At 43.0% G+C, this 13498-nt stretch overlaps 2 protein-coding genes across 2 annotated transcripts; one reads left to right on the top strand and one right to left on the bottom strand.

The window, feature by feature from the left end:
* The first annotated feature begins 6731 nt into the window (after positions 1-6731).
* LOC102713128 (probable anion transporter 6) lies at positions 6732-10056 on the top strand. The gene is made up of 2 exons (XM_006662730.3): positions 6732-6932; positions 8195-10056. Exon 2 carries the CDS (start codon positions 8449-8451, stop codon positions 9733-9735), a length of 1287 nt encoding a protein of 428 aa, XP_006662793.1. The 5' UTR covers positions 6732-6932; positions 8195-8448; the 3' UTR covers positions 9736-10056.
* A 46-nt stretch (positions 10057-10102) lies between these two features.
* LOC102712857 (1-aminocyclopropane-1-carboxylate oxidase) lies at positions 10103-12811 on the bottom strand. The gene is made up of 4 exons (XM_040529000.1): positions 12621-12811; positions 12264-12502; positions 11480-11834; positions 10103-10709 (listed from the first exon to the last, which is right to left on the bottom strand). Exons 1-4 carry the CDS (start codon positions 12720-12722, stop codon positions 10458-10460), a joined length of 948 nt encoding a protein of 315 aa, XP_040384934.1. The 5' UTR covers positions 12723-12811; the 3' UTR covers positions 10103-10457.
* Positions 12812-13498: the final 687 nt, after the last annotated feature.

Below are 13498 nucleotides of genomic sequence, written 5' to 3'. Positions count from 1 at the left end.
TTTAAATTTTAGCTAGTAAGTACGAGCAAAAACTAAACAAAAGGCTTTTCCCACGTGATGCAGCAATTGAGCGATGTGAACGTTGACATAAATAAATATGATATCGATCAGATGAATGTGCATTTGTATAGGCAGGGACGCAACCTCATTATTTTTCCTTTACATTTTTACTTTACGTGTACAAACATCTCTACCTCTCTCCTCCTATTTACATGCCTGTTACTCCTAGAGCATCCTTAAATGTATTTAGCTCGACCAGACATTAGTCTGGGTTAGCTGCTGGGCCAATCAGGATGTGAAGAAAAAGCATTAATGTATCGATCAGATGAAGTACCGGCTAGAGTCCTGCTCCACAATGTTAGGTTGCCACCGAAGCATTAAAGTAGGACCGGATGTGAAGAAAAAGCCAACGACTAGCAAGCAACAGTTGGAAAGCAATGACCATTTCAATATTTAAATTCTTTGTGTAAGACTACACTTTAGACATATTGTTGTTTTATTCTTATTTGTTGGTTATAGTTGTATGGCCAAGTAATAGATAAAAACTGTCTTCATAATAATTGCTACCAGTCAGTAGAGAGCATTGAGTGCTTACTGCCTGCTATAAAGCTACATTATGGATGTCCTAAATGTCTATGCAATCGGATGATCTTAATATTTCTAGTCTTAAAGGTGAACAAATACATGCATCAACTGCAAGGGCAGAAAGCAATAGAAATTGAGAAGTAAAAATCAAGACACCAGCAGCTCACGCATGTAGGGGTGGAAACGAGCCAAGTCGAGCCAGGCTTGGCTCGGTACTCTAACCGAGCTGTACATCAGGCTCGGCTCAGCTCGTGGTCCGGCTCGAGTTAGCTCGTAAGCTTTGCAATAGCAGCAGTTGTGTTGCTAGCGAAGGCAGTTGGAGTCGGGCCGGCGACGCAGGTGGCGACAGGGCAGCGGTGCGGCGTCTCTCGGGTCCCGACGTAGGTGGCGGGGCGGTGGCCGAGGCGCAACCATCGAGGTCATGGCGTGGCGCAGATGGGGAGGTGGAGAGTCCGGCGCGGCGTCTCCCGCATCGACGACTCTCGGTCTCGGATGTGGTGGGTGGTCTTGGCCCTCAGGCTCTCGGTGTCGATGGCGTGCGTCGTGCCCCTGTAGTCCTGTACTGCACTGCGCCGCCGCCCTAGGCTCCTAGCCGCACACGACATGAGTCACCTTATGGTCTTACGGACGACATCGAGAGAGAGAGACAACCCTAATCTATTCATGTAATGAGCCAGAGAATTGATGGGCTTTGTTGTTTTGGGCCATAAGTCTATTTATGCAAACTGAGCCTACTAAGCTCGCAAGCTGGCTAGGGCTCGGTTCAGTCCACAAACAAGCTAAAACCTAGACTCGGGCTTGACTCGTTTAGGATTAGAGCTAAGCTGAGCCAGGCGAGCCTGAGCCGAGCTATTTGCTCAGCCCTACACGCAGGTCCAATCTCCAGATATTCGACAAATTGCTCACGTAACGTCCAAGTAAGATTTCACGCACGAGTTGGGGTATTTCTGATGCTACAGAAGGTCGATACCTAAGTGCTCATGTTGCAGTCGACGTAGGTGAATGAGCGAAGAACGAGAGGGAAGTCGCCGACAGCGATGTAGAGGACGGAGATGACAGCGACAACGACAAGTTTGTTCAGTGGGGAAGAAGGAGGAGAAGGAGAAGGAGGTGGCGACAGGGGAGGGTGGCGATACAGAGGGGATGGGCAGGCGGCATAGTGTCTCTGCCTCCAAACTTCGAGCGGCCGCTACCTCGGCACTCTCGAGCGCTGGCCCTAGCAGGCACCGCTATGGTGAAGCAAAGTCCGCCGACACCATCGTGGATTACTCCCTCCCTGACAGACCTCACCAAAACTGAGTTACTCGATGAATGAATGACACGTAGGCCAAACAAACACCACGTAGGACTGGACCCACCCGTCAGCGAAAGTTTTCATGATTTATCGGCGAAGGCCACCTTGCCGGCGCAGCATTACTTCCCCGGGGTTGGAGCCAAAGGCATGACAAGTGGGGCCAACCAACGTCCACATAGTACTAGGCCCACCTATTAGCGAACCCATGCGTGTGCTGCGCCACGGCTTCAGCTCGCTGGACCGGAGAGAGAGGCAACCTCGGCTATGAATGTTGCGTGATCGTCCCTGCGCTTTTTGCATCGCAGTGCCAGTATCGATAGGGTTCGCCACTTGGGCGTACTGGAGCACCTTCTCGCCGTCGTGTTGGCTTCTCCTCTTGCGACCACCTTCTCCAGTAGAGACCTAGCAACAAGTACGTCTCCAACCACCCTATCCCCTCATTTTGGACTAGTAATGGGACGAAGCGAGCTGTTGGTCTCCGTTGGCGAGGGCACAGGGCCACACGCGGTAGTGGAATTTGTGGAGCAGCACAGATTGGTCATCGGAGAAGCGCAGAGTGGAGGGTGGTGGGCTTGCTGTAGTTGAGCGATGTCAAGTTGACCAGATGCTCAGATTTGTGTGATTAATGTTTATGTCAATTTTGCTCTTTTATCTATGATGCTGGGGGCAGTTGCTGGGAGCACGCCTAACCTTTTAACTAACTGTCACATAGATATAATAGCCAATTCTGTTCTTCAATGACTGGTATTTAATGTCGTTATATTCAACGTCAAACCATTCGTGATCATTGAGCCCGACCGCGTGTACAGAATACTGACATGGATCACTGTAGGAATTAGCACTGTATCAGTATCACTGTCTTGTATTTTGGCTAGAGAAGAACCACTATTATGCACTAGTATTACAACTGACTAACTTGTCTATATTAATATGCTCAATATCCACCCGTAATTAGTATAATTCATTAAATTGTGCGTGTTATTTTTATTTCATTATGATCTAGTAATCTTAAGGATCATATGGCATGAAATATCCTTACCTATTGCGTACGTGGGTATGGTTTATTTTTTAACTCACCCATACCCACTAACATTGGATAAAAAAGACACATATGGAACATCTGTTCTAACTTGGTTGTATTAAATTATTTTATAATTTCTTGATTTTGGATTATGGTTGTATATTTATATGATATGTTTACTGTTTTTTTAAACTAGAAAGTACATGCGACGTTGCAGTGCCAACCAACTTGTATGTGTAACTGAGATTATATATATAGTTATAAATATAAATACTAACATAGTGTTAACTATGTCAATGTGAATTTTATATGTGTTATTTGTTCTTTTTATACATTTGAATTTGTAGTCCAATCATTTTCAAGCAAGTTCTACTATTTTACTTGAAGCATTTACACATAGTTTAGTTAGTCAATTTTTTGTTTTGTGTGGTTTTGGATTATGTTTAGGTGTTCATAGGAGAAAAGAAATATTTATGCATGTAGTAATTAATCTCTTGACAATAATTATTTATGTTTTAAATTTTAAACTGGAATGATTGACTAACAAAGTAGTGCATGTTGTGACCCAAAGTCACGAACAAGAATATGGATAGGTGACGAGAAAGATTCTCCTCACATAACCAAAGTGAACCCGGACGTATAAATGCTCAAATACTACTCTAGTGTATTTTTGATTAATCTTGATTTTACAAGGTGAGAGTATGTGTTTTATAGCCCAGAAATCCCCTTGCATAGTTACAAGAACGCCCCTGAGTTGTTACATAGTGCACATGGTTATTTTGGTATTCTACATGGTACATTAGGACCACCTTGCAAGTTGTTGCCAATGCTTAAGTACTGGTCCCCAGGCATCTCGGGGGATATCCTGTGGAGTTGTAACCAGCAAGTTTCATGTCATTCCTTCTCGAGCTGCACTCCAAGTGCTCCCATTCCCCTTGCATATGATGTATATGCAGTACATGCGGCACAACATGGTGACAATTCATATATACTATAACATGCTAACGGTCCACATACGCCATAATATACCAAATGCATATACATCGCAATATGCCCGTGAAGCATATACATCAGAACCCATAAAACATATTCATTGTAATATACTCATGATGCATATACACCATAATCTACTCGTAATGCATATACATCACAATATGCTCGTGAAGCATATACATCATGACTCATGGAACATATAAATTATAGTATGCTTCACTTTGCTTGGGCTAATAGGGGCAAGGTGATCATGTATCAACAAGCCCCTCACGAGTGAGGTTGAAAACTTATTTCGACAAAAAACGTGATTTAAGAAAATACAATGCCTTACCTTTAATTAAGTTATAATTAAAATATTCTCATATTTATTTATTATTATTATTATATATACATATTTATTATTATTTTATTTATTATTATTGTTACTATTATTATTTTGGAATTTGAATCGTCGCATGACTCTTCCTTTCCAGGGCCTATATAAGGGTTGCCTACCCCCGAGCGCTATCTACCTTGCCTTCCTGCTTTCATGCTACTTTGTGTAGTATTCGAGTCGATCTCTCCAATCTTCTAGGCTTCATTTTTGTTATTTGTCGACTTTTTCCTACAACCATGAAGAACGTCAAATTGCATGCCTCTCGTGCTAAATCAAAATCTTTGACTTCTTCCCCTTGAGCTTGTAGTCGATCCCTTGGTCAATCGAGCATGGATTCCGCCATCCTATCCAAGATGATTAGGCCCAAGCAAATCCAAACTAAAGATGACGTTATTCTACTGGATACTGAGGAATCTCCTGTGAACACCCATGTAGGTTACGTTGTGGTGTTCCAAACATATTTTGTGGCAGGTCTTCAGTTCCCATACTCGAAGCTTATTAGTGAGGTGTTAGAGCTATACAAAATTGAGCTATGCCAACTCACTCCTAGCGCCTTTGTTCGCCTAGCGGTATTCATGTGGATGACTCGAAGCTGCGGTGGGAATCCTCATGGTGTTGACTTCACATATATTCACAGTGTGAGGCACTACAAGCAACGCAACTCATACTTTGGGAGAATGAGTTTTGTGACCCACAGGGGGTAGGCTCATCTATGGCCTATCCCTGGTATCCGCACAAAATGGGGGAAAGATTGACAGTGGGGGAAAGATTGACAGTCTCGTTGATTTAACTGGATGTACTGCAGGTTTGCGTTTTAGCAGGTTGTGCCGGCCTTCATCTTCATCTCAGGCGATACATCCGCAAGAACGTCTATCTTCTTTGTCTACGAAGACGGATCTTCAGGAAGTGACTAAACTTTCTTGTTGTAGTCAACAAAGCTTCAACCTCCATCAGAGGCACCGTTTGGGTTTGCTTCTTAGCGTTCATCTACAGTTTCTTGTGGTCTTCAAATCATCGTCGTCGTAGTCGCCATAGGTGTCTTCGTCCAGGTGGAGAAGCAGCGAAGGACCTAATTGTTTTTTTATCTTCTAAAGTCCTTTGTTGCAAAAAATCCTGAGCTTAAGTTAATTTGACCATCTTCGAGGGCCCTCTTGCAAAACTGCTGGTGCATGCAGTTCAATCCTCGGTGTCGAGAATACTCATAACACGTGTATTTTTCTTTACTAAATAAAGTGCATGAGTTAAAAAAAAGCTAAATAGATGGTGATTGTTTCTGAGGTACTCCCTCCGTCTTGTAATTGACGCCGATGATTTTGGATGTACAATTGACACTCCATCTTATTAAAAAATTATATAATTATTGATTACTTTGTTATGATTTGATTTATTGTAAAAGTAACTTTAGGTATGATTTATAATATTGTATATTTGGACAAAAAAATTGAACAAGATGAGAGTCAAACATAAATCCAAAAATCAACGGTGCCAACTAAAAAACGGAGGGAGTACTAATTTAGCGTGCTTCTCTTTAGTTCCTTATGTGTTGTGATTCTATTTAGTTACTTGTTGCTTTGTCCATTATGTTTGTGATTTAGGACGGAGGATGGTGAATTTCTAGGATCATATGCATGTTTAGACTCTGTTTGATACAAATTCTAGATCCAATATATCTTGAAGCTGGATCCCTAGCTATATAAATCCATGTATTTGAATCCACAACTATATTAATATTATATGGATCATAATTTTTATTTCTTGTTCAGATATAAAATATTAAACGATTTTAATTTAACTTACATGCAAAATTTAACTTAAACCTGCGTTTTGAATTTGTTCCAAATAGGACCTTAGTTGCAATTGGACTTGAATAGGACATGATTTCAATCATTCCCAACCCGACATCAACACCACTCGCCACCATTTACTGTAGTAACAATTTTAAAAATAGAAACTAATATGTTATATTGTTTAAAATTAAATATTTGCATCAAATAAAAAAAATTAGGAGAGCAGAATTTAGAGAACTTGGTTGAAAATATCATAACATGGTTTATTATCAATTATAAATGCTTACCAAATTAATTATATGGTGAACACACTTTACTAATCTCAACTCAACACGTAATTTATTTTAATTTACATAATTAAAATTGACTTGTTCTGGTGCAATGCACGAATATTTTCTCTAATAAAAACATAATCCAAAAAGGCCTATGTTTTAGATATCTCTATCGCTAAATCTCGCTAAGAAAGCTACCATTGCCATTAGATCTCAACCGTATTGATCAGTCAGTAAAGATATTCAGCGACTAATAAACCGTACGTGCCGTACCAAATTGTCCAAAAGTCATGTTATTCCACGTGTCTCTCCAAACGTAGATACATACACTGGCTCGTGGTCATGCTGACCATTGACTTTGTTACTTGACTCGCTGACTTTCTCTCCGTCGTTTGGCCGAAGACGCAAAACGGGTCTTTTTTAAGTCGAGCGAAAATCCCCCGAAAATCCGACCCGGCAACTCCGTCCTCCCTCTCGTTATCCCACGCGCACGGTGGATCGATCCTACGCCGTTCACCGGCGGCTCCTCCGCCGCCGCCGCCGCCGCCGCAGGAGGGGCTGTTCACCGCGGGGGCGGCGCAGGGAGTCGGAAGGGCGACCGGAGGTGCGCGCGCCCCTTTCTCGTTTAATTAATCCTAGTTTGCCAATCAAGCCCAGCCCTAGCCCCGGGGGTGTTCGTCATGATGAATGTGTGAGTTGGCTTCCTTCTCTCGCGCCCTCCCCGTCGACTCCTCGCCTACCCAGTCGCCGGCGCCCTCTCCGGCCACCGCGGCCTCGCCCGCCTCGCAGACTTCCCGGCGCCCCGGCTGCCGCCTTCACCCCCGTCCGGCGTCTCCAGACTGCCCCGGCTGCCACCGCCACCCCTGGCCAGCGCGGCCTCCACCGGTGGGCGCCGCCACCCCCCGCCGCCGCGGCCTCCACGGCCAACCCACGGCCTCCACGGTTGAAGATTGATTATTTCCAAGTGATGTATGTGTTTATTCATATTGAGTTGAAGATTGATTATTCTTTGTTGGTTGAAGATTGATTATTTCTAAGTGATGTATGTGTTTATTTCTAAGATCGATATGCAATGGGTGAATTTTTTTGAATATATATGCTCTTTTGTTTCCTGTCTGGCTGCTTGCAAGCCCTCCGTCCGCCTGGGTGCATGCCTGGTTCAAGCTAGCTGGCCGGCTGGTTGAAGATAGGGATGGCCGTGGGTCGACCCGTGGGTATTTTAGGGTCGACTCTAAATTAACTAAATGAACTAAATTTTATTTTGTAGTGAAACTTAGTTCATTTTGTTGAACTGAACTTACCCTAAACTACCCGTGGATCGACCCATGCCCATCCTTAGGTGAAGAAAAAGCAAGCTAGCTGGCTGCTTTGCTTAGAAAATATAGCAGGGGCATTTTAGCCTTTTCACATATCATTTGATTGCTAAAATAAAAGAAAACAGCTCCAAAAACATCGTAATGGTATTTTATGGAGAATGTTAGACCGCGGGTGACATTTTAATGGGGGACATGTAAAGAGTGGCATTTTATGGAGGGCACATGTATGAAGTGGCATATCATAAATTTTCTGAGTCAAGATTGCAGGCTCACTAAAATGTGGAAACTTGAACTAGATTAACTGCTTATGTCATGTTAATTTTGCAAATTGGCATAAGTTTTGATGCAGTAGTCTAGTGCATATATGTAAGCGCTTTGAAGAGCTTCTGAACTGACCTGTTATTTAGCAAAAGGATTGCCAACAGTAGGTAGCCATGAATGTACCTATAGTTGATTTCAGTGCGTACCATTATGGTCTGATTGTTCCCGGCAAAAAATTATGGTCTGATTGAGATATTGTCGATTCTTATATGTTGTATACTTTAATCAGGTCATGAAGTGATCAGTGCGAGATTGAGATTTCTCAATTCCGCTTCTACATTCAGGCTGGTAGCACCTAGGGCGTGCAGAAGTGAAAAGGCTCATGTCATTTGCAACTGGTGATAAATATCCTGTTTCACATGCCTGCAAAGTGTGAACTGAGAGCTGGATGCAAGATAGTTAGAATTTGTGGTGAATCTTGGTAAAGTTCTGCTGGAAATCAGGAAAAAAATGACCTGAAGATCTCTGCCGGGAAATATAAAAATGAAGCTCCCAAAACGCTATGCCATAGTGTTACTGACATTCATGTGCACTAATGTATGTTACATTGAGAGGGTTGGCTTCTCGATTGCTTATACTGTAGCTGCTGATGCTGTTGGCACAAACCAAGCAAACAAGGGCATGATACTATCCATGTTCTACTACGGTTATGTTCTATCACAGATTCCAGGTGGATGGGCAGCACAGAGGCTGGGAGGTAGACTTGTCCTGCTGCTGTCGTTTGTTCTTTGGTCTTTGATCTGTGCCGTGGTTCCGCTAGACCCAAAAAAGGTAATTTTGCTTGTTCTTTCTCGGCTGCTTGTGGGTGTTGCACAAGGCTTAATATTTCCTTCCATTCATACTGTTCTGGCGCAATGGGTGCCACCTCAGGAGCGTTCTCGCTCAGTGTCCCTAACAACCTCAGGAATGTACCTTGGTGCGGCCTGTGGTATGCTTCTGCTTCCAAGTCTAGTGAAGCACATGGGACCCCAGTCGGTTTTCTCAGTCGAAGCTATGTTGGGTGTAGCATGGCTTTTAATATGGTTCAAGTTTGCAAGTGATCCACCTCGCACTGATCTTCCAAAGGTGGCATCGAAAGATAAGATGAAGGCGCAAGCTGGAGGAGTTGTTGCACCTCGCACTGTGAAGATTCCATGGGCAAGGATACTTTTTAGTTTGCCAATTTGGGCGATTGTTGTGAACAACTTCACCTTCCACTATGCACTGTATGTTCTTATGAACTGGCTGCCGACATACTTCAAATTAGGACTTGAGCTAAGCCTCCAGGATATGGGATCATCAAAGATGCTTCCTTATCTGAATATGTTTTTATTCTCCAACATTGGCGGGGTTCTTGCTGATCACTTGATTACAAGAAAGATATTATCTGTTACCAAGACAAGGAAACTTCTGAACACAGTTGGGTTTATTGTCTCAGCTATTGCACTCATGGCTCTTCCATTATTCAGAACACCTTCAGGGGCAATATTCTGCTCATCAGTATCTCTTGGTTTTCTGGCTCTAGGGAGAGCAGGGTTTGCTGTAAACCACATGGATGTGGCTCCAAAATTTGCTGGGGTAGTGATGGGGATTTCAAACACAGCTGGGACTTTGGCAGGAATAGTTGGTGTTGGTCTCACAGGAAGAATTCTGGAGGCAGCGAAGGCCTCTAACATGGACCTGACAAGCTCAGAAAGTTGGAGGACAGTCTTCTTTGTACCAGGATACCTTTGTATTTTCAGTTCCTTCATTTTCTTGATTTTTTCAACTGGGGAAAAGATCTTTGAATAGCCAGGTGATTATTTGTTCTTTACTAACCATCTACGAGGGGAGTTATCAATACAGCAATTCATATGTTCAGTTAGCTTTTTCTCAACTTTGGACTACCTGTAACTTAGGTTACCTGCCAATAGAGATTTTAAGCAAAGAAAAAGGGAGAAATTTTGGCATGTCAGAATAGATAGAGATGGTGTATGGGTGCTAATTCATGTTACTCTTGATTAAAGCTGATAGAATTATCTATATAAATGAATGTTATACCTGTGGATCATACTTGTTTGTAGTTTATCAGACTCAGTGGTCTCAGGGTATATTACAAAGTAAAACCTGAAACTGTATATAGTCCATAAATATATTTCTTACACAGGACCTCCCCAAGTTCCTCACTAATGTATAATTACACACCACATTAACAAGTAGAGTGAACATTCAAACAGAAAAGAAGAAAAATAAACCCCATGGATGCCATTAATTCCAGCTACAAACTAATATGGCATCTGTTGACCATAGTAGACAACAACCTTACATGGCTGTGATTGCTGCAAACACACTAATTAACACATCTGTATTGCAAGCACATACTTAGACAACCCATCCATCTTACAAATCCGTAGTGTAATCACACACTTAACTGAACTGTATGGAGCTTAAAAGTGAGAACTTGCAGCAGGTTCAGACTTTCAGAATTCAGAATTCAGAATTCAGACTGCTGCTAGCTCAATGCATCCTTCCATTCATTTGGTCGCCAGAGCAGCGAACCTGGGCTCCTTGCCCTGGAACTTGTGCTTCACGTACACCTCCATGTAGTCGCCGAACTTGAAGCTCGGGTAGGCGACGGCGGCCGCATCGCCGGAGGCGGTGGGGATCGCCGGAGCAATGGTGGCCATGCGCGCCGGGTTGTAGAAGGAGGCGATGCTGCGGCGGTTGCCGTCGCGGGTGGCCAAAATGCGGTGCCATGCGCTCTTGAACCGGCCATTGCTAAGCACCTGTTAATAATAGGGGTTATTTTTTTCGTTTTTCCAGAGAAAAAAATCAATTGACATTTTTATGGTCATCTTATTAGCAATCTAAAAACCAAAGTTGGAAAATAAACTATGATTAAAAAACTTTAAAAACAACGTTAAAAATTTAAATTTTGGCATCTAAATATAAAAAAAGCGAAAAAAGAAGGGTGATAGCATCAAAGATGATATGGTTCTGAGTTAATTAGTCATGGTTACTTGCGAACCTAAAACAGCATAAAACAATGTCTTAGTTGTTTAGTTCACTTCGTATCAACTCTGATGGGCACCGAATCTAGAGATGATTTATATAGCATCTCCTGATTAGCACTAAACACGCACTTAGATACTAGGCGGCGTAGAAGATTAGTAGGTGGTCTACTGATTAACTAAGGCCTTGTTTAGTTAAAAAAAATTTCCCAACAACATCACGTCGATTCTTTGGACACCTTAATGAAACATTAAATATACATTAACATTAAAACTAATAACACAGTTACGGGAGAAAATGTAAGACGAATCTTTTGAGTCTAATTAGGACATGATTAGCCATAAATGCTACAGTAACCAACATGTGCTAATGACGGATTAATTAGACTCAAAAGATTTGTCTCGTGGTTTTTAAACGGAATCTGAAATTTGTTTTTCTATTCGTGTCCAAAACCCCCTTCCGACATCCACTCAAACGTTCGATGTGACCTCTTTAGTAAAATTTTTTTTGCAACTAAACAATCTTAAAGCTTAGTTTGACTCACCTCGATCTGGTCGCCGGTGTTGACGACGATGGCGTTCTCGACGGGCTGGACGTCGAGCCACTGGCCGGCGTGGCCGCCGTCGTTGCGGAGCATCTGGAGGCCGCCGAAGCGGTCGTCCTGGAAGAGCAGGATGAGGCCGCCGGCGTCGGTGTGGGCGCGGAGGCCGTCCACCAGCTCCGGCCGCGGGCACGGCGGGTAGTGGCTCACCTTGGTGCCGTAGAAGGGCTCGAAGTCGCCGTCGCCGGTGAAGACCCTCCTGATGTAGCCCTCCTGCAGCCCCAGCAGCTCCTCCATAACTCCCAGCAGCTTCTCCCCCAGCTTCTTCAGTTCCCTCCTGTACTCCATCATCGTCTCCCTGCAATTTCACTCACATGATGATGATCTGACTCACCACGATGATCGTCGTCGTCGTCGATCCGATTTGAGAATCATATCGAGTTTTTCTACGGTAATACTGGTACTATATTTTTGTCACCTTTGAATAAATTGATGATATTTTCTTTATGGTGAGCTGTACCTCTTGAACACCTCATCTTTTCGTTTATAACTATAAGTCAAAATTTAAATTTTTAACCTTAAATTTAAATTTAATTTTTAGGTTTTTCATCAAAGTTTATTTTTCGGCCTTTGCTTTTAGATAGCTAATAATACGTATATAAAAGTTTTATTCGTAAATTATTTGTCACAAATATGTTGTTTATGTTTTTTATGAAAAAGCTAAACAATCATCCATGAACGATCATGAAAAATCTAATTGCCATGTTTATGTATTAAGGGCACTTACTTGAAGGCTGGAGGGTTGGAGGGCCAGGGCAAGTCGTCCTGGAGGGTGAAGACATCCTCCCAGTCCATGTCCTCAATCTTCTTCATTGCAAGGCCCTCGCCTTCCTGGTTCACCAGACGGGCGAGGGCCTTCACCGCGGGGTTGGATTCTTTGAACCTATCCTCGCGCAGCTTGTAGATGTCGCCGCACACCTTCTTCACCCTCTCCAGCAGCTCATCAGGGATGCCAGTGTTCACCAGCTGCACCACAACCAAGCAAGCATCTTCCTATGAGTGACTCCATGCACACATGGACATGGTAGAAGAACATATCTATCCATCGTTCATCATGGTTTTCCATGGCGTGTGGTGTGGTTACCTGGAAGAACCCCCACTCCTCAAACCCAGCAGCGATCTCTGCCAGAGTGGCCGCCCTCTCGTCGCCGTCGAGCCTGGAGAAGTCGATCACCGGAATCGCCATTGCTTCAAACGACAAGTGTTCTTGAAGTGCTGTCACTTAGCTTCTCCTTGCTAGATCAACTGCAGAGGTTGAAGATGAGATGGCTGTGAGGTTGTTGTGGCATAGGGAGCTGTGATGCCTACCCCTTTTATAGCTGCACAACTTAGGTGTTCAAATGATATATTTTTTGTTGATTAAACTTCCTGTGTGAAAGCTGGCTCCAATTCCTTGGAGTGCCTTTTGGGGTCTGAATTGGTTTACAAGGGAATGGCATGGCATCATTCTGGCCGGTGTTTACTTTGGTTCTTGTGATACATCTTTGTTTTTTAAGAAAAAGAGTGTGATTGGTGGCTAGTTTGGGTTATTTGGGATTAAAGAATGTGTGAAGGGTCAATGCAAGAGGGTGAGAAGAGATAGAAAATACATTCAGAATTTTCAGATTCAGCGTGTACCAGTGTGCAACCTATTTCTCCCTGCCTCAATCATAGGGGCAAGCTTGTAGGACGGTTGGCTAGTGCTATGCCAACTTTGCTAAATTCTTCAGTCCAACATTTTCTCTCAACTGCTAAATATATAGGTCATGTGGAAGATAATCATGAGGGAAAAAAAACATGGAAAGAATATATTGTTCCAAGATTTTGTATCTTAGACCAGTGTGACTGTGAAAGTGAAAGCTATGTTGAAGAAAAATTAACAGGGATGACTACCGATGCTTAATCATCATGGTTTATTCTTCTTCCTGAATGAATTGGCAGAGCCTCTGCCTAAGTGTTAAAAAATTGCCATAGAGTAGTTTA

The sequence above is a fragment of the Oryza brachyantha genome, chromosome 11 (assembly GCF_000231095.2).
Source record: "Oryza brachyantha chromosome 11, ObraRS2, whole genome shotgun sequence".
Lineage (NCBI taxonomy): Eukaryota > Viridiplantae > Streptophyta > Magnoliopsida > Poales > Poaceae > Oryza > Oryza brachyantha.
This window is presented reverse-complemented; position numbering and strand designations above follow the sequence as displayed.